This window comes from Toxorhynchites rutilus, chromosome 2 (genome assembly GCF_029784135.1).
Source record: "Toxorhynchites rutilus septentrionalis strain SRP chromosome 2, ASM2978413v1, whole genome shotgun sequence".
In the NCBI taxonomy this organism is placed as follows: Eukaryota; Metazoa; Arthropoda; class Insecta; order Diptera; family Culicidae; genus Toxorhynchites; species Toxorhynchites rutilus.
Genome location: NC_073745.1, coordinates 102,421,863 through 102,441,866, shown reverse-complemented (window position 1 = coordinate 102,441,866; position 20,004 = coordinate 102,421,863). Strand labels below are relative to the sequence as shown.

The window sequence follows — 20,004 nt, the reverse complement described above, 5'->3', positions numbered from 1 at the left end:
TAAATTACACAGTAGTAGCCATTTAGTCGTAAAGGTATTCTTTCTGTTCTTCCATTGTTCAGCGGACCGGACAGCGGAGACAGTTGATATTGATCATTGTTGGGTTATTTATAGAACAGCAGCCCGATGTTTCTTGCAGAGCAGAGCAGTTGTATGGATGAATCGATCTTTGTTCCACCATGGATCGATTTCCATCGCTGATGATGGTTGCGTGGACGTAGTTATTCTATAACAACACAAAGATGGTCAATTGAGGGCCCTGAGTTTGAACTCACGATCGATCGCTTGGTAAGCGAACGCGTAACCAAGTGGCTACGAAGACCCCCTTGATTATACTTATTTCGATAGTTATTCACCTGTTACACATAAACATAGATGTCGTTACAACAGATATCATCGTTAATCTTTATACAAACAGTGATGGGATAAGAAAAGAAACTAGGGTAATCTGAATGCTAATTTAGTATGGAAACTATTTCAGTTATTATTCAGTTGAATGTTTCATTAGAACATATGTAAACAGAATCGTAAAAAATTCTCTAAGCGATTTCAGTGTTGACTGAATAATCATCACATCGGTAATACGAGTATAATTACAGTATTGGTTGTCCTGAAAAAAATGAGTGGGAACCATACTGACAGCTAAATCACTACGGTACGGTAATTGAACGAGATTTGAATTACCCTATTGAAACATGCACAGCGTGAAGTGATGATGATCCCATTCTGGTGGCTATCAATCAACACACTTCTTATCACCCTCTCTTCCGTTTGATGGTGTTCAGAACGGAGGGAACCTCCGCTTCGTGATTTCAGTACGCATTGTTCTAAGCGGCGGCCGCAAATTAGTGCTAGATCGACAGTCTCTCACCGGTAGTGATCATTTGGAACCATTATTTATCGCTGTGATGATGCCGCTATCTCAAAATCCGGGATATCGACACGGGCGATCTGGTTGATCTAGTGCGTAATTATTTGGATGATTTAGTGCACCCGTAATATCCGGTCCAACGTATTGAGTTGACGCACTCAGCAAGTGGGAAATAGTTAAACCGAGAGCTTGATTCATCGTTCAACAACAATAGTGGAACTCTACGTGGAAAAAATCTCCCCGAATGGAAGAAGAAAATACACACTGATTCAGCTTGCATTTCACAGACGACGGATATACACGGAAAAACGATTTCCATTATTTACATACGTATATTCACGTTCAACATTGTACAGTCTGTAATTGCGTTGAAATAAACGGTTCGCATTTTAACTTCCAAACCGATACGTGTTATTCCAGCTGATGCCGAGCTGAGTCCAGATCGTCTACACGAAAAAAGATTCTACGCACTCGATAACTGTATTGTCATAACCTCCAAACACCCCCTGACGATAACAACGATAGAAGCGCTCGCATTTTCCCACAGGTTAGTTGAAGTGATTTGGGATGCAAAATTGCTAATTAACAGGTGTTCAGTAGCAGTAGCTGTCGAAAGGGCGGTCCGGTCCGTTTAAATAGGCCCTACAATCGATGAGGTGTGTTCAGTTGGTTTGTGTTTGGCGATCGGTGGTGATCGGATAGATTCCCGAGCTTCCGAAGTTCCCGATATAGTTTTAGTTCGTATATTAAAACAAGAAAAAAAGTGAAACACTGAGGATTTAAAATGAATACGAAACAAGTGGTGTTATATTTGGGGTTGTTCGTCCTTCTTGGAATGTGTGGTGTCCAGGGAGCTGCAATTCGTGAAAAAAGACAACTCAACTCTTTTCTTACTCTAACTGGAGAGTCCAATGCGAGGATTGAAAATGGTGAGTGGATTATTTACAATTACTTAAGATCGAGTTGATATGTTCTGCAGAATTGTTTATGTTTTGTATTATGTTATGTATTAGAACTACTTATTTTTAAAATATAGTATAAGCTATTTCACGAATCAAAAATATTGAAACATTCCTTATAGTTTGGATTATTTGCACAGCTTGGAAATTACTATTCGGTGATTCTCCACTCAAATAATATAATGTTTGAGGTTTGTCATGACCTATTCCATTTGTTCAGTTATTACCTTTCAGAATTTTTGGAACCCGTCGAAGATTGACTTTGAAACCATTGGAAAAACCACCAAAACCAAAAAGTAGCAAATTGCTACTTGATTGTTGAGCAACTGACCACATGCCCCTTATTGAGATGAAGAAACTGAAACTAAACTAAATGAAGGAACTCGGGGAAGAGTTCCCTCAAAACAGTCGTCTATGCCCTTGAAGTGTCAGCCTGGGCTTCGTCCATTTAAAATCCGTTCCACTTGAATTCGACTCATTAAATTGTGGAGAAAAAAAACTCTAACATGTTCAAATACTAGTCTGAGTTCGGCGGGTTGATCGCAAGATTGAGGTTCCAGCGTCTCAGATGATAATATGTCGAGAGGCTCCAGTTCTTCATCTTGTCGCACTTTCGGTTCACCTATATATCGCCAATGGATATCCGATCCGGGAGAGGACTTAATATTTTCAAGGTGTTTTCAGGAGCCACACTAAGTTGTGATCGTAGAGCATCCGTTCCAAAAAAGATGTCGACGATAACAAACATCCTATTTTTATTGGGAACTGACGAGGTAGAAATAGGGTAACCACATCTACAGAATAATCCGAATTTCAACGGATTTTTCCAGAACTAAGAATCTGTAGGTACAAATTACAGATTATTTTGGTTTTGTTCAGAGTTTGCAGTTTTTTTAAATAACGTTTCAATATCAGCTATAGCTTGATGTCAGTGATATTTTTCCCATCTCACCTATTATATCATAAAAGATGCAAAATTCTACTTTATCGGTTAATGTTACAATAAATAAATAACACTGTTTATCTTCTTCTTATTAAAGCACAGTGAATGTGAATTTCAAAAGTGGGATCATTCTATCGTAGAATCTATAATGCTTCAAAAGTTCTTGTTTTGAGAACTGAAAATATCTACGTTTTGATTTAGGATTACGTTTTCAGCACATAGGAAGCGCATAGAGAGCACAAAATAAACTATACATTGAAAATTGTCCAATTTTGAGCGCTTTTTACTCAGACATTTCATGATGAATTCATGATATTTTTGAACCAATCGATGTGATATCTCCCTATAAATCTATTGCAATATTTTCTTCTTTTGTATATAAAAAAAATCTCGTGTGACGGTGTTTGTGGTCGAACTCCTCCGAACCGGCTCAACCGATTTTGATGAAATTATGCACAGAAGACTTGGTAGACATGAGAATAGGTCGTAAGCTACATATGGTGCTAATATGGTTCCGATTACTTTATATTTAATACCGATTAGGGTGATCCTATACAGAACAAAATCTGAATATTTTTTAATATTTTTGTTTTCTAAACACTTTACCGTCCGCAAATCTCGTAAAAATTTATTCGCCTGGCGCCGGCAGCACACATTCGAATTACTTGACAGATGGCGCTACGTTCGCTTCATTGAATTTTCACCCACACATGCGCAATGAACCTCAATTCGCCTGAAGCCAGGCGCTACGCCGGTGAGCTGGAAGCACAATGAATCATTGAAATTTTTCAAATCACACTTTGCTCGGATTACAAAAAATACAATCACGCTATTGTCATCATTCCTGGTAAAAGAGCACGTGTGTAGATACAATGCACAAGCATAGACGACTGCACAATGACGCGAGAAATTGTGATATGAAGAAAAAAACAATAATCTGCAATTCATCGTTGACACACACACGGGTAACACGATATGTTCTTCTTCAATGGCACTAACGTTCCTAGAGGAACTTCGCCGTCTCAACGTAGTATTGCTTGCGTCATTCTTATTAGTACTTACTTGAGATTTTTATGCCAAGCAATACGTCATGAATGCATTTTGAGCAACAAGCTCTAGAATATGTGTGACTATGGTGCAAGTCGGAATGGTTTCTTTGACGAGGCAGAATACATTCACGTGCGAGACGCTAGCATGAGCAAAGCCGACACAACCTTGCTATTGCCAGGCCAAAACGCAATGACAGTGTCTTGACAATTTCATTACAGGGTGTGTGTTCAAACAAAAAATGTCTGGTCTGGTAGAATTCGGTCCAAAATATTGCTAGATGTATTCGGTTGAATGGAAGAAGCGAGGATTACCCCATACACACATTTTTAGTTTGGTTGGTCGGCTATTCGGAAATTCGATAGAGTCTGAATTACCTGAACGGATCGCAATTTCGCATTCTGTATTCCTTTCGACTCAAGTCCAATTGAGTTGTGCAAATGTTGCAACCTTGCCAAGCAATTCTTCATAGTAGACGTTGAGCTTCGTGTTCCATTTCCGAAAAGCAAAAATGGGTTTTCATTTTCGGGTGAAATATTATATTATTATTAAATTATAAATAATTATAAATGAAAATTAGCTCTACCGTAACAAATATGTGTTCTACGTAAAAAAGGAACACAATCTCGGCAAGTGGATGAAAATTGTGTCTGATGATGATTTTATATTATGGATAAAGTTTTGGTGGAAACGCAAGGAAATTTATGAGAAAAACTGTTAAGTTAGGATCAGGACTATGTGTTCAAACGACATCGAGTAATAACTTTCATTCAATTCACAATTTCACAATTCAAAATTGCTTCCGGGTCTTATTTGATAGAGAGTGAATTGCATCACGAATATGGATGAATTATTTTGACGTTTGTTTTGCGACAAGGCAAGGTTGCCGCATTTGCATGGAATGATTGAATTTGAGTCGAACGGATTTAAGAATGCAAAAGTAGATTTCGATCGAATCGTGAAATTCGATCGAACTTCAAGCCAATCGGATTCCCTTTATCGCCTTGCATGGTAGATAATATGTACAAAGCGTTCTCCTAGATATATCGTAACGGAACATTTTTCTAGAGACTTATATGCGATTGAGGTGAAATTTGGCGAAGGAATACGAAAAAATGTATTCTCTGTTATTCAAAAAATTACCATAGTGACGGCCATGTTTTTTTTTAGCAAAAATCGTGAAAATTTGTAGAAAAATCAAAAAGCTTATATACAATCAAAAAATTTTAATATCGAAAATCCGCTACGCTACGTGATAGGAAATACATTTTTGTAAGCTGAACAAATTATCAAACCAAATTTCAGCCGAATCAGTTGTATAAATCCTGAAATAAATGTGCCATGAAAAAAGGTTTTGAAAAAACGCGATGCATTGTAATGAATGAACCTAATTAATTTCAAATAAGTTACTTTATGTTTTGGGTCTCGATAAACATTTCTTATGTTTTCGGTTACATGCAAATGTTAATGGACATTTAGTTTGAAGCTTCTATAATGCAACCAAGGATAAAAGGACTCCAACACCATCGTGAATCACGCATCATCATAACCATCTAAAAAGAATAAAAAGCGTGCAACTAATGTTATAAATAGTTGCCGTTGCTGCGAAAAATCGTTATTTTTATTTTGTTAAACATACAGAGCGCTAAACATAATTTTTGTGTACATTTTTCGACATCGGATTATCCCGAGTTTCTTGTGTTTGTGTTGGAACATTTACGATTGACGTTGGCTTCCGTTGTGTCCCAAAAGTTTGTTTTATTCAGAAAAATATCCGTAATAATGCCTATTAAATGCAATAAAACACAATGCAAGTGAAAAAGCTTCGTAATCCTACATCAACAATGCGGTCGTTTTTTGGACAAACCAATTTTAGTCTTTGTTTTCACCCAAATGATTAACACGATTCGATCATGACACTACGGTGAACATTTACGATTCTTCCATACAAATTTTTGAATTTTTCAGTTACCAGCACACCCGGTAAACTTCGTCCCGCCAAAAATTAATTTTTTTCATATGAACTTACTTTCAAAGATTCATGTTTTCTTAAAAAGCGAAAGTTCGTGGATTCAAACTCAGAACTATTCATTGAGGTGTTTTTAAAATTGGTTCTTCTTCAAGACTAGAGCCGAGCGTTTGTAAAGTTTGCAATAGAAGAAAAACCAATCACTCAATAAATTGGCGATGACGAATATACAGTGTAGAGATCAACGGTGGCGTGAAGCAATTGAGTCTATTAGACGAGCACGCAATTTATTTTTTTAAATGGTGAAAGTGGACATGAAATTATTACTTATTTTTTTAATGCACAAAACACGCTGTATTGAGGAATTGCCTTCAGTTCACGCAGCGTTTGAGATTGTTTCTCTCAAACGCTTCATAACGCCCAGGTAATATTCTGTTTTTCCCTCCGGAACGTATTCCGAATGGACAACACCACGAATTTCCAAGAAAATAGTCAGCATTAATTCCCTTTTGATCGACGATTACGTGTTTTTGATATAGGACTATGTCTTTGATTTCTATATAGGGGGGGTTACTCTACGAAAAATGTAACGATTCATTAAGAGTTTTCAAACGCGTTTTACTCAAAATCGTTATTGCGACATATGTTGTGTTATATACCATTAGACAGAAAATTTATTCAGCATTTTCTATGCTTAGAACATGAGCAGTGAATAAAGTAAAAAAATGGGTGGGTTATATCTACGATATAACCGCAAGGTTGACGTGGGAATTGCACGTATTTACAATGCCGATTTCCCCAGACACCTAGGTTTAGAAGTCTGTATTAGTTAAACACATTTCAGTCGGTACAAAAATACCCTCGACCTGCATGAATTTTCAATGTCAATTTCCTCAGACACCTTGGTTCTGAAATCTGTGTTGGGGAAACACATTTCAGCCGGAACAAAAATGCCTCCGACTTGCATGTGTTTGCAATGCCAATTTCTCCACGCTCCTTGGATTTAAGGTCTGTGTTAAGGTGAAGGTGGAAGCTAGCCATTGTAGTAGTATAGGTAAACCCTCGTGTAAAAATGGGGTAATAGTGTTTGTGAGAGAAGAGCAAAGCACACGTAAATAGATCAATTCACTTATCAGACTGTGTGGCGCTTCACTGACACGAGTCTTTGAATACATTTGAAAAAAATAACAATTCAATACTAAAGTAAAATGTATGAACGACATGTTCCGATGAACAATTGCAAATATAAATATATATAGAAGGTGCATTTGCATATGAAAATTCTGATTATACGCGAGCGTAACATGAGCAAATTTATAACACATGCGAATTGGGACTCTTTTGGTATTAACAAGTTCTTCCGCATAGTAACTCGATGTTGATAATTCCTTGATATTTTCCTTCGTTGATCGTATTGTTTTCACATATTTACGTTGGAGAGCCTTAACCCTTCTCTTCGTTGGCCGAAGCATTTTGATTGAATGTAATACTTTTCCGTTTACTGTTTTTGAAAGCATAGGCAGCCGTGACAGTGTTCCGAGCTCTGCAATACAATTTTCTTACTCAATGTTAACGTTGCTAAAACTTACATTATAGACCCATTAAACGTAAAAATAATAATGTTATTGATATCAACACAATGTTCTTCTATTGATTTTCATTACATGAAACACTATGACTCAAGAATAACATTTTATTGAGTGGTTTTTATAGCTGTTTCGATGATGTCTGGCATCAGTGTCGAAAAAGTAACGATGCTTTCACTAATACAAACAAAACCATTGCCGAAGATTGTATAATGAAAATTTAACTATCAGAGCACTAGCTCGAGTGCTCCTTTGGCCGAGTGGTTAGCGTCATAACTAACATGCCGGGTGTTCGGGTTCGATTCCCGTTCTGGTCGGGGGAATTTTTCGTCAAAGAAATTCCCTCCGACTTGCACTGTGATCACGCGTATTCTAGAGCTTGCCACCCAGAATGCATTCAAGGCGTGTTATTTGGCATAGAAATCTCAACTAAGTACTAATAAAAATGACGCAAGTAATACTACGTTGAGACGGCGAAGTTCCTCTAGGAACGTTAGTGCCATTGAAGAAGAAGAAGAAGCACTAGCTCGAGTTTTCCGACGTTTTTCACTGTACAGTGCGACAGCAGATGAAAATTTAATATCTTGTGAGTAATCGATTAGAGTTGGGTTGATATTACTGGATGGGAAGTGTGCGAAAACGATCATTTTCTTCACACTGTTTCGTAAAATTATTGATTTGTGGGCGAGGGGTGAGGGAGGGAGATGAAAGAAATGAGCCATTTGTGGCTGGCTTCCACCTTCACCTTAATGAAATACATTTCAGTCGGAACAAAAATACCCCCGACTTGCATGAAATTGCAATGCCAATTTCCCACGCTCCATGGATTTGAAATCTATGTTAGGGAACACATTTCAGTCGGAACAAAAATGCCTCCGACTTGCATGAATTTTGAATGCCAATTTTCCCGCGCTCCATGGATTTGATGTCTGTGTTAGGGAATACATTTAATTCGGAAAAAATGCACCCGACTTACATATATTTGCAATGTCAATTTCCCCACGCACGGATTCCAAGCTTGTGTTAGGAAAACACATTTCAGTCGGAACAAAAATACCCCCGACTTTCATGTATTTGCAATGCCGATTTCTCCAACTCCCCATACTTCCATGTATTTGAGATGCTGATTTTCCCAAGACTGATTAGTTATGATGGCTGTGTTGGGGAAACTGTGAATCGGGCCAATCAAAACGAAGTAGTTAGGACGATTAGATAACGATTAACATTTTACAGTTATTCAATTGTTTAACTAATGAAAAATAACATTTTATTAATTGCGATAAATACGTAGAAATATTCCCTATCAATTGGTGCAAACATCTTTCTGATCCAGTAAGAAATGTTCGAGTTATAAGCATTAGGAATCTTTCAATTTTTCCTGCATGTTCTGTGTTTAGGTTTTAATTTTACACCCCATATACTCCGGTTAGACGTAGTCCCACGTCAAAAAAAGTTAACAATTTGACGATTAAAATTGGTATTTATGTTTCTTTCGATTGCACTAACCACTCGCTTTCCTCCCCGAATCTTTTTGCCTAAATTCGAGCGTTAGGTTACAATGTGAGATGATGCGTATAGTGAATTATTCTTCATTAACCGATAATAGCGCTTTATGAGTTATTGTATTGTATGTTGCCCAATCAATTCGGCAACAATTGAATGGAACACGTTTTTTGTCGTGTAGGTCTTGCCAGTAACAATTTATGTAATTGTGGTCCAGGATGTTGTTAGGTTATGTAAAAAATGCAATCAATAAATTTAACTGGTTGCTGATTTAGTAGATCGAAAGGGTATACTCACGCATATCAAATTATGATAGGTTGCGTAGTCGCGATCTTAACCCATTTTAGGCCAAGCGTTCGAAAAATCGAACAGCGACTTTGATAATTTTTCATGTCTTTGGAATGGAACCATATGGTAATGTGTTTGCACGGCTTAATTTATTAGTTACCACTTATATCGATTTCATTCCATTTTGAGTAATTTTTGAGTGGATAATAAATTCGATTTATAGCAAGTATGTTTGGAAGGTGTTTTCAATTTCAATTGAAAAACCCATTAAAAAAAACAAAACAAAAGGACATACATTGAGATATAGAACGAAAATCATTCGCTTGAGCCCCCTATAGGAAAATAACAGCCGGGGAAATTGAGTGTTCGAAAAATCAAACATTGGCCATAACGATTTTTTTTGCTCAATCAACACCAACACATCTAACCTTCGCTGCGCATTTTGATTTGTTTACTTTAGAAGACGGAATGTTTTTCATTTATTATTGCTCTTTCAATTGTGAATGTTTGCAAATATCGATTAATTTAGCAAATATTATTGAAAATCTGTATGATTTTTTGTCCGTAATAACTTTAGGTGATAGCGGCCCGTTGAATTTGTTTTATGGAGGAGCTGGAGGAAATGATCAGTACGTGTAACGAGGATTCTAATGAGATTGTTGGTGTGAATATTATTCTGCCAGACATCTCAACCCTCTATGCCATTGTTTTTTCGCAGTACTCTGGTACTTTGCAGGTTTTGGAAAATGTTCGATTTTTTCGGGAAATAGATAATTGTGGAGACTAATTTTTAGGTATTGACATTTCTCCACATTTAACAATAAAAATAACAGCATATGCTTTCGTTTGAAAGAAAAAGCCTGCCAGTAATTAGTTAAAATTACATGAAATAAGAAATGCCACATCTCACCTTAGTTGGATTCATTTGGGTTTATACTTAAGGCTGATTTAGACGATGCCAGTCAGTGCTCTAGTTGAAGTATCCAGTGAATAGACAGTTACTAACGTATTACTGCCATCGGAGCGTTGTTTTCAATATGAATTTATTTTTTTCTTAGTGAAATTTTTTTTTTTTTTTTTATTAAATCGTTTATTTTTACAGGCTCAGTTACATAAGTTTAAAGGAGCCAAACTCCTATTTGTATAGTTACAAGTATATATAAACATTTTTTATTAATTCTAATGTTAATGAAGTAGAGAACCGATTACTCGCGGCTTGCTCGAGTTTAGAAGGGTGACATTTTGTTTCAGGAAAAGGATGGGATATAAGGATATGTTGACAATGTTCACACTCACATTCGCACTCACATTCATCATACTCAATTCTTATGCCTATCTTATATCTAACATGTATTTACATTTCACCTTATTCTATTGTTAGTAAGAAGGGATTTGATTTCTCGCGAAGGGAAAGGAAAAGGAGAATATAAGGATATAAGGACAATCACACACGAAGATTGATAGCTTTTAGGAAGACATATATTTGGGACATGTAATCAAGGTCTAAACCAGCTAACACATCTCTCACCGGCACATTGGGCTGCCTTCCTCTAGCCCGAAGAGAGTTTTCTAAATTTGATCTGGCAACAAGATACTCCTCGCACGACCAAACAACGTGTTCGATGTCGTGGTAACCTTGGCCACAAGCACAGATATTGCCATCGGCAAGATTAAAACGAAAGAGTAGCGCGTCTAACGAACAGTGATTGGACATGAGTCGAGAGAAGGTGCGAATAAAGTCCCGACTTAAGTCCAGACTTTTGAACCATGGTTTGAGGCTAACCTTAGGGATAATCGAGTGAAACCACCGGCCCAATTCATCTTCGTTCCATTTACGTTGCCAGTTAGCGATGGTATTTTTACGGACTAAAGAATAAAATTCATTGAAGGCGATTTGACGCTGATAAATATCGCCTTCAATTGCACCTACCTTTGCCAATGAGTCAGCCCTCTCGTTACCCGGAATTGAGCAATGTGAAGGGACCCAGACAAAGGTAATGACATAACAGCGTCTGGATAAAGCACTCAAAATTTCTCGTATTCTCTCAAGGAAGTACGGCGAGTGCTTTTCCGGCCTCACTGAACGGATAGCTTCGACAGAGCTAAGACTATCCGTTACAATGTAATAGTGTTCAACAGGTCGTGAGGCGACGCTGTCCAGCGCCCAATGTATTGCTGCCAATTCAGCAATATACACAGAGCAAGGATTCTGAAGACTGTGGGAGGTGCTAAAAATTTCGTTGAACACTCCAAATCCTGTGGACTCATTCATAGAGGACCCATCAGTAAAGTACATATTATCACAATTGACACGCCCATACTTTGCATTGTAGATCGTAGGAATGATCCCCGATCGATGATAATCTGGAATTCCATGGATTTTCTCCTTCATGAACAGATCAAAATGTACAGAGGAATTGATGTAGTCAGGAAAACAAACACGGTTGGGAGTATACGAAGAAGGATCAACCTGCATGGAGATGAATTCATGATATGAGCTCATGAATCCTGAATGAAAATTTAGCTCGATAAGCTGCTCAAAATTTCCGATCACCAATGGGTTCATAACCTTACACCGGATGAGGAACCGAAGAGATAATAAATTGAAGCGATCTTTTAGTGGGAGTACGCCTGCCAAAACCTCGAGACTCATGGTATGCGTTGAGGGCATACATCCCAACGCAATACGGAGACAAAGATACTGAATTCGCTCGAGTTTAATGAGATGTGTTTTGGCAGCTGAATGAAAACAGAAACTGCCATACTCCATCACTGAGAGAATAGTTGTTCGATACAACATTATAAGATCTTCGGGATGGGCTCCCCACCATGTGCCGGTAATTGTACGGAGAAAGTTTATTCTTTGTTGGCATTTTTTACTCAGATACCTAATATGGGCCCCCCAAGTACATTTGGAGTCGAACCAGACCCCAAGATACTTGAATGACATAGCATGAGTGATCGGTTTACCCAAAAGTTGAAGCTTTGGTTTTGCTGGTCTATGCTTCCTAGAAAAAACCACCATCTCTGTTTTCTCCGTGGAGAATTCGATCCCTAGCCCAATGGCCCAGGTTGAAAAATTGTTCAAAGTATCTTGTAAGGGTCCTTGCAGGTCGGATTCGTTTGATCCTACGATAGACACCACTCCGTCATCTGCAAGTTGTCTTAGGCTGCAATTTTGTGTAAGACAATTGTCGATGTCGCTTACATAGAAGTTGTACAAAAGGGGGCTTAAACATGAGCCCTGGGGGAGGCCCATGTAGGAGACCCGATTTACTGTCGAATCCCCGTGAGAAAAATTCAACTGTTTCTCACAAAGCAAGTTATATAACATATTATTCAACAGAGGCGGCAGACCCCGAGAGTGTAATTTGTCTGACAAAACCTCTATTGAAACAGAATCAAAGGCCCCCTTTATGTCCAAGAATACTGAAGCCATTTGTTTTTTTTCGGCGTAAGCCATTTGAATTTCTGAAGAAAGCAACGCAAGACAATCATTCGTCCCCTTGCCCCTGCGGAACCCATATTGTGTATCTGAGAGTAAGCCATTCGTTTCAACCCAATGATCAAGGCGAAACAAGATCATTTTCTCCAACAATTTCCGTATACAAGACAGCATTGCTATTGGGCGGTACGAATTGAAGTCGGACGCGGGTTTTCCGGGTTTTTGAATAGCTATAATTCGCACTTGTCTCCAATCATCTGGAACAATATTATGCTCCAGAAACCGATTGAATAAATTCAACAAGCGATGTTTCGCCACATCAGGGAGGTTTTTTAACAAGTTGAACTTAATTCTATCCGTTCCTGGAGCAGAATTGTTACATGAAAGGAGAGCAAGAGAGAATTCTACCATCGAAAACTCAGAATCAAGATCGCACCTATCTTGTGGTATATCTCGAACAATTTTCTGCACGGGAGCGGAATCGGGACAAACCTTCCGTGCAAAATTAAAAATCCATCGATGTGAATATTCTTCGCTTTCATTCGTTGAAGAGCGATTTCTCATGTTTCGAGCCACTTTCCATAATTTTTTCATTGACGTTTCTCGTGACAAACCTCCCACGAAATTTCGCCAATAAGCACGTTTTTTCCCTTTGATCAAATTTTTGAACTGATTTTCAAGGTGCAAATACGTTTGAAAATTCTCAATGGTTCCACGTTTCCGAAAAGCTTTAAATGCGTTCGATTTATCCTGATAAAGCTTGGAACATTGGCTATCCCACCATGGATTGGGAGGCCTTTGACGAAAAGTGGAGCCTGGGATGGGTTTCGTTTGAGCGCGAACCGCGCTGTCATATATCAAACGAGAAAGGAAGTTATACTCCTCCAATGGAGGCAAACCATCTCTGGAATTGATGGCTAGAGCAATTGCGTCCGCATATTTTTTCCAGTCAATGTGTCTTGTGAGGTCATATGCCATGTTTATAGATTCAGAAGAATTCGAACCAATGGGATTAGTGAAATTTATTGTTCACAATTTGGGGAAACAGATTTGCTTGCGGGAAGCCGCCGCTTTTGACAGCGAGTCGGCGGTCGACTCGGATTGCGTCACCTCGATGAATTGGGGCCGTCTCTGTTCCTTCTCCTCGTAAAATGGGAGCTTCGCCGCCCTATTACTTTACCCTCAGAATAAATTTTATAGCAAAAATAAACTCGTAAACAATTGCGCTTCGTTGGCGTTAATACGTAAGTACCGTAGCATTTATAAATTTCCTTAATCTGTTTATGACCATTATTTACATTATACTTTCGTTTTACATTCTGTGTGATTCTTACTAACCCTGACTGTTCTTTATGCATGTCTTCATAATTTTTAGAAGCTAGAATTCCGCTCATAGTTTTTGTTACTGTTCTATTTCATAGTTTTGTTTTGTTCGAACTGTATTCTGAAAACAATCGTTCAACGCTTGCTGAGTAATGCGGCAAAAACAGAAATATTGGAATAATATTTTTCAACTTGGAATAAACAAAATTTATACTTAATACAAAGAAAGAAGCATCCTTGCGTTCGTTTACAGTGAAGTCAGTAAAATCCAGGTTTCGGATCTCCCCAAACTCGTTATCAATATCCTGAATTTTTCGATTTCGACCGTAAATATTCGGAAGACTTGTTGATATTCAAATGATCATCGAAATTAAATGCAAGATTTTACATGCGACTAAATATTCATTGATCAACAATTCAATCGCGGCACTTACATAAACGTTATCCAAACTGACATAATTTTCCTGATCGAACTGCACGCTGTTCAGATTAATTATATTTTTCATATCTGTCTCAAAAAAGTTATCCAAAAGTGTCCTGAACAATCATGAAATGCTCGAATGCAAAGTAAATAGCTCCGAACTTCCGCTTTGAAATATTCTGGTAATATTGTTCACCATGCTTAAAGTATGAGATGAGAAAGTTGAATAAATGATTGTCGTAGGTTTATTTAAACCGTCATAGATCGATTTTACTCGGATCTTCTCTACTTTATCTCCATTCAAAATAAATCCAAAATAAATTTGGAGCGGTTCGTAACGTTCCAATATACGTATATTAAAAAATTTTCTAATGAAGTCCACCGCGTGGCTGACGGATGCAGCATTTTCAACGGTTTCAACTTTAAGAGAGTTTGAATTTCAGCAAACTTACTGTATCGTAAAGGACTACAGCTAAGATAGGAGTAGTTATCCTTACACAGCTGCTCAATTCTCTCAGGCATGTGTTTACATGCATATATTGCACACAGAACCATACTATGACAAACACATTTTAGTGTGAACGAACTTGGGCAGTCTTTTCTAGATACGCTCTTTATGACTTCTCGGTACCGGTCATGTTATTAGCCCTTTCGGCAGAATCTCCTACAAGAATATCCTGCTTGTATGGTATTCCGTCTCTATTGAAACAGGCAACCACAGTCTCGTAAAACGTTTCTCAGTCAGATTTTTGGCCTTTGGCTGTTTCGTTGGCATGCTCAAAAAAACTGGAAATATACAGGAAAACTGGAAGCTTGGCATCTCTGCTCATGGCCATAGAATACTCAATATACATCACCGAGCATCACCAAACAATGTTCCGGACGACGTGGCGACGAAGGAGAAAATGCTATTTCTATCTATAATATTTTTTCTGTAGTCATAGATTTATTTGACTTAAGCTTATATTTATGTAGATCTTAACTATTTAGACTTCTGTTTAAAAATAATACTTGATGACTCTTTGTCTTCTTCTGCATAATAGAAGAAAAGGGTATTAATGGCTTTAACGATATTTTTGTGTACATTTTTGAACATAAAGTGATTCCAGATTCCACGTTATCTCATCTAACCCGTTAAATGATACAAGTTCATACAGGAAACGGTTCTTTTTCAGGGCTTCCATTTGATGTATCAGAAAAGAAAAAAATATGGATTTTGAACAATGAAAAATCTCAATTCAAATGCAATTACTACTTACAATCACAGTCCTATGTCAAGATCCCGTCCGTGCCCCTAGGCCCAGACCCATCAACTTTTTTTCGGTTTCGACTCGTTTGAAGCAGTCCATGCTACTAATTGTTAACTCGTTTGCATGTGATACTCGTACACCCATGTCTCGACGCTAGTAATTATGCGTTGGATATACGTGAGATCAGAATTTGATCCTTCAAGCATGTCTTCAGCCAATTGATTGCGATGAAATTTTTGAAGAAAATTGAGCTTCTTTGGCTCTAGTCGTGCCGCAATTTTTCTCATGGCCAAAACATCAACTAAAATATGACGAACGGTCTCGTGAAAGGTATTCAATCCACGGACTCTCACAAACTTAAAGGCCAATTTGGATGGTCGTCCTTGACGTGAAAAATCGTGGCTATCGTTTAAAAAATGTTTATTTGTTTCTAATCACGTTGTAAACAAACTAAATGACAGATCGCGCTGAAAACTGACATAAAGACCACTGACAGTAGTACCAACTTTAAAAAACAGGAAGTGGGTTATATCTATGGTATAACCGCAAGGGTGACGTAGGACTATCGTTGATTTAGAGATCATTTGTTTGAAGTTGAATCTGAATTCATTCTGAATGAATGGATATTTGGGCGACTTCGAAAACGAGAGCGTTACGTTGGAGGCACAAGGTTTTATGCATCCAATATTGGATACGGAAATATCCTACTGATGGGGAAGAATAATCTTCAGAACCTATCCTGTTAATTGCGATTGATTGAAAAACCACAAAACCAAATGTATTTGATCACAGTGTTACATGGAAAGAAAACATTCAATTAAACTCTTTCACATGAATATATTTTGAAAATTCCCAAAGGAACTGGCAGATTATTTTCCAGCAATGATTAGATCTTTCCGGAACTTTATCGATGCTGAATGGCATCCTAACGGAAAGAGTTCTGCGCGTGTATGTGTCGATCCATCGCCGTCCACCTCCTCCAGCACGTTAGGCAACGATGTTGTCTTGTCGATGTCCTCACGAAAAATGAATGTGTCTCACCACCAGAATATCGCTTAAGTATGCTTTTTGTGTGTGATTGAATCGAGAGAAGGTGTGGTTACGATGGCAATTTGGAAAGCAAACTAGAGGGGAATGAACTCTCTGAGCTCGGAACTTTCGGCGACTGAGCAATAATCGATTGCGGGCGCATACAATATTGGATACGGAAATATCCTACTGATGGGGAAGAATAATCTTCTGAAGCTATCCTGTTAATTGCGATTGATTGAAAAACCACAAAACCAAATGTATTTGGTCACAGTGTTACATGGATAGAAAACATTCAATTAAACTCTTTCACATGAATATATTTTGAAAATTCCCAAAGGAACTGGCAGATTATTTTCAGTAACGATTAGATATTTCCACATTTTCCTCGATACTGGAAGCCCACCAGTGGTTAATGCCAACTCGATAACCACCTGTTAATAGTCGCGCGTGTATGTGTGTGTAGCGATGTCTTCCCAGGGAACCGTTTGTGGCATCACTCTCCTCCTGATAGATTCCCTTCTGGCCTAGGGTGCACAAACAGGCTCTTGGTGACACCGTTCATCCGCGCTTTCATGATAAATAAAGAGCTTCACCGCAACAGCGACAACATGCTCCAATCGCTGTTCAATTAGAACTGAGTGGATTTCCGAGCGCCGCTCGCTTATATACCGATTGGTGATTTCAATAGCCTGTTTTGAAAGCAATTTTAAGACTATTGAAACAAGTTTTTGGATCAAAAAGTAACAAGTATATAACGAGTAGACATTTTATCTTTCGAATGAAGTGTTTATCATACCATTTCGTTCAGTTGTTTAGGAGCTATTAACGCTCAAAATCTCGGTCTCCGGCGTAACGCTTTCGTTTTCGAAACTTTGATTTTACACCCCGGTATAGAAATGAAAGACGTAGTCCTACTTAAAAACCTCAAAATGTTCTGCGGGAAGATTAAACATTACGAATTCCCGGTATATTTTTTAAAGAATGTAAATTCCAAATTAGTTTTATTCTCTGTAAACACATTGATCAACTCATGTTTTATTTTGTACTCCCTTCTCTCGTCAGGAACCATTTTCTGCGACACGCTGAAATGCCCCGCCGAGTCGTTCAAGTGTATCATCGTCAAGAACAACACCAAGGACGACATCAACCAGATAGAGGTGACACGCGAGTGTCTCGATCCAGCCGGCAAGGCTACCGCCAAAACGGTGGAACGCGAACCGAACAAATTCCCGGGGGCACAGTTCGAGAGTTACGCGGAAATTGATAAGAACGGAAACATCGCTTCGTTCGACAACCGAGGAAACTCGTACAACCACTCGGGCAGTGGCGATGTGCACTCGTATCTGTACCAGCAGATTGAAGATCTTCACAAGGCCATTCTCGACCAGCTGCAGAACGCTGGCAGTACCACCTATGGGATTCCGTAGAAAGCGCTCGCGCGCGTGTTGAATCTGCGTCTCATGATTGGGCATCGAGTGATTTCGGGAGTGTATATTCCAGTGATAGCTGAATGATGAGAATTACGTTCTGATGTTGATATAATAAACTTTGTTTTGACATGTTACTGATACTTTGCCAGTAGAACTGGCATAAATGGTTGTCTATGTTGAGCGTGTGCATCTTGTTTTCCCACGATTAGCATAGACGATCACATTGTCTTTTTCAGTCCAGCGAAAAAAAATTAAGACGGATTGGATTAGTTTGAATCACATGGATCGGTTTTTAATTATTCAGTTGTGATATGTAGATAAATAAAAATGAGGCATTTGTTAACATTATTTATTGTATTGTTATTTCTTGTTATCACGGATGTTTACTTCAAAGTGATAAGTTTATTGTAATTTTCACGTAGGGCGAGGCGATATTCTGCCGGAACTTTTTTACTAATAAATACTGAATGAACAATTGTGTTAAAGAAAAGTAGCGTTTGTTTCTCAAAAAGAGCAGGATCTATTTGACAATCGCTTTTCTCGATCGAGTCCCGTTATTATTGCATTCAATTTGTTAAAGTATCGACGCTGTAGTTTATCTCTGCATTATCTGTGCTCTGTTTTATCATTACTACCCGTAGAGCAGTACGGTGCAAAGGTGCGCACCTAACAGTTGTCGTCCAATAACTCTTGTAATAAAAGCAAATAAAATTTAGTTGTAACTTTATATTATCTTCTAAACGTAGTACAAGAATTTCTTGAGTTTTGCTTATAGCTGGACAAATAAATTTTTCAATACGAAATGACAAATTTCAATACAAAATGACACAACATTTTTCATTTGAAAATCATTTTGAATTATTTTTAAGCATTTATTTATTGATTTTGACGTAGGACTACGTCTAACCGGAAGATATAGGGGGTGAAATGGAAATCTAGGCACTGAACAAGTAGGAAAAAAATGCAAGATTTGGAACGCTTATAACTCGAGCATTTCTCAATCGATCGCAAAGGTTTTTGCATCAATTGATAGGAAATATATCTACGCATCTATCATAACGAATAACATTTCCTTTTTCTTGAGATAAATAATTGAATAATTGTGAAATATCAAACATTGTCAAAATGCACTATGTGCTCATTTTTGATTGGTCCATTTTGTGCTCCTCATATCGTACCGACCAAAACGGGCAACCAGAGCAGCAGCGAAATAGAATGAAGCACGATTGGAAAGGAAAAAGAAAAAAATGAACGAAACGTTGGTCGCAGTCTCACACATGCGTAATTCTTGAGCCAGCCAGTCAGCTTAAAAATCCCCGCTCCGCTGCCGTAACGATCATTCTCATTCAAACCGTACACCACATCGGTTCGCATCACAACACATCAACAAACCAACCCAAGCAGCCATGTCTGGACATGGTAAAGGAGGAAAAGTGAAGGGGAAGGCAAAATCCCGCTCGAACCGTGTTGATCTGGAGTTCCCCGCAAGGGTAGCTAGGCCGAGCGCGTTAGTACCAGTGCACCAGTCCACCTAGCAGGCGACATATAGTTTCGGCCGCCGATGTTATCGAGTTAGCTGGCTTCGCGACAATAAGAAAACCCGCATTCGGAACAGAACACATTCGGTTCGGTGGACATCAAGACCAAGACGGGTCTATGGTACTAGGTGAGGCCGTTTCGTCACTAAGTTGGTTAGGGGAGCGGTATATGAAAACAGTACGGAAGAAAGCAGAAGGGGAATTTTTTCTTTGAAGTGTGAAAGAGACAGACTGATCACAAGCAAGCTTGGGCACAAGCGTATTGTGTTTTGTTTACAAACAAAACACAGTAGACTTCCAAGATGGCTGAAGAGTGGTTTTAGCAAGTTGGCCCACCTTAGGATATACTTCTACGCGCCTTGATCAAGACAACAGCGGGCAGTTGCAGCGAGTGGCGAG

At 38.4% G+C, this 20,004-nt stretch overlaps 1 protein-coding gene across 2 annotated transcripts; it reads left to right on the top strand.

The window, feature by feature from the left end:
* The first annotated feature begins 833 nt into the window (after positions 1–833).
* LOC129768867 (uncharacterized) lies at positions 834–18,415 on the top strand. 2 transcript variants are annotated; one of them, XM_055770802.1, is made up of 3 exons: positions 834–1,418; positions 1,472–1,800; positions 17,700–18,415. In XM_055770802.1, exons 2-3 carry the CDS (start codon positions 1,656–1,658, stop codon positions 18,062–18,064), a joined length of 510 nt encoding a protein of 169 aa, XP_055626777.1. In that variant the 5' UTR covers positions 834–1,418; positions 1,472–1,655; the 3' UTR covers positions 18,065–18,415. The 2 variants fall into 2 exon arrangements, with proteins under 2 accessions (XP_055626777.1, XP_055626776.1); XM_055770801.1 differs by having other exon boundaries at positions 834–1,800.
* Positions 18,416–20,004: the final 1,589 nt, after the last annotated feature.

Bases quoted from the DNA above. Each gene is read 5' to 3' on its own strand.
- LOC129768867 (XM_055770802.1), top strand. From the start codon at position 1,656: ATGAATACGAAACAAGTGGTGTTATATTTGGGGTTGTTCGTCCTTCTT. The intron at 1,801-17,699 runs GTGAGTGGATTA...TTCTCTCGTCAG, and splicing joins CAATGCGAGGATTGAAAATG to GAACCATTTTCTGCGACACG.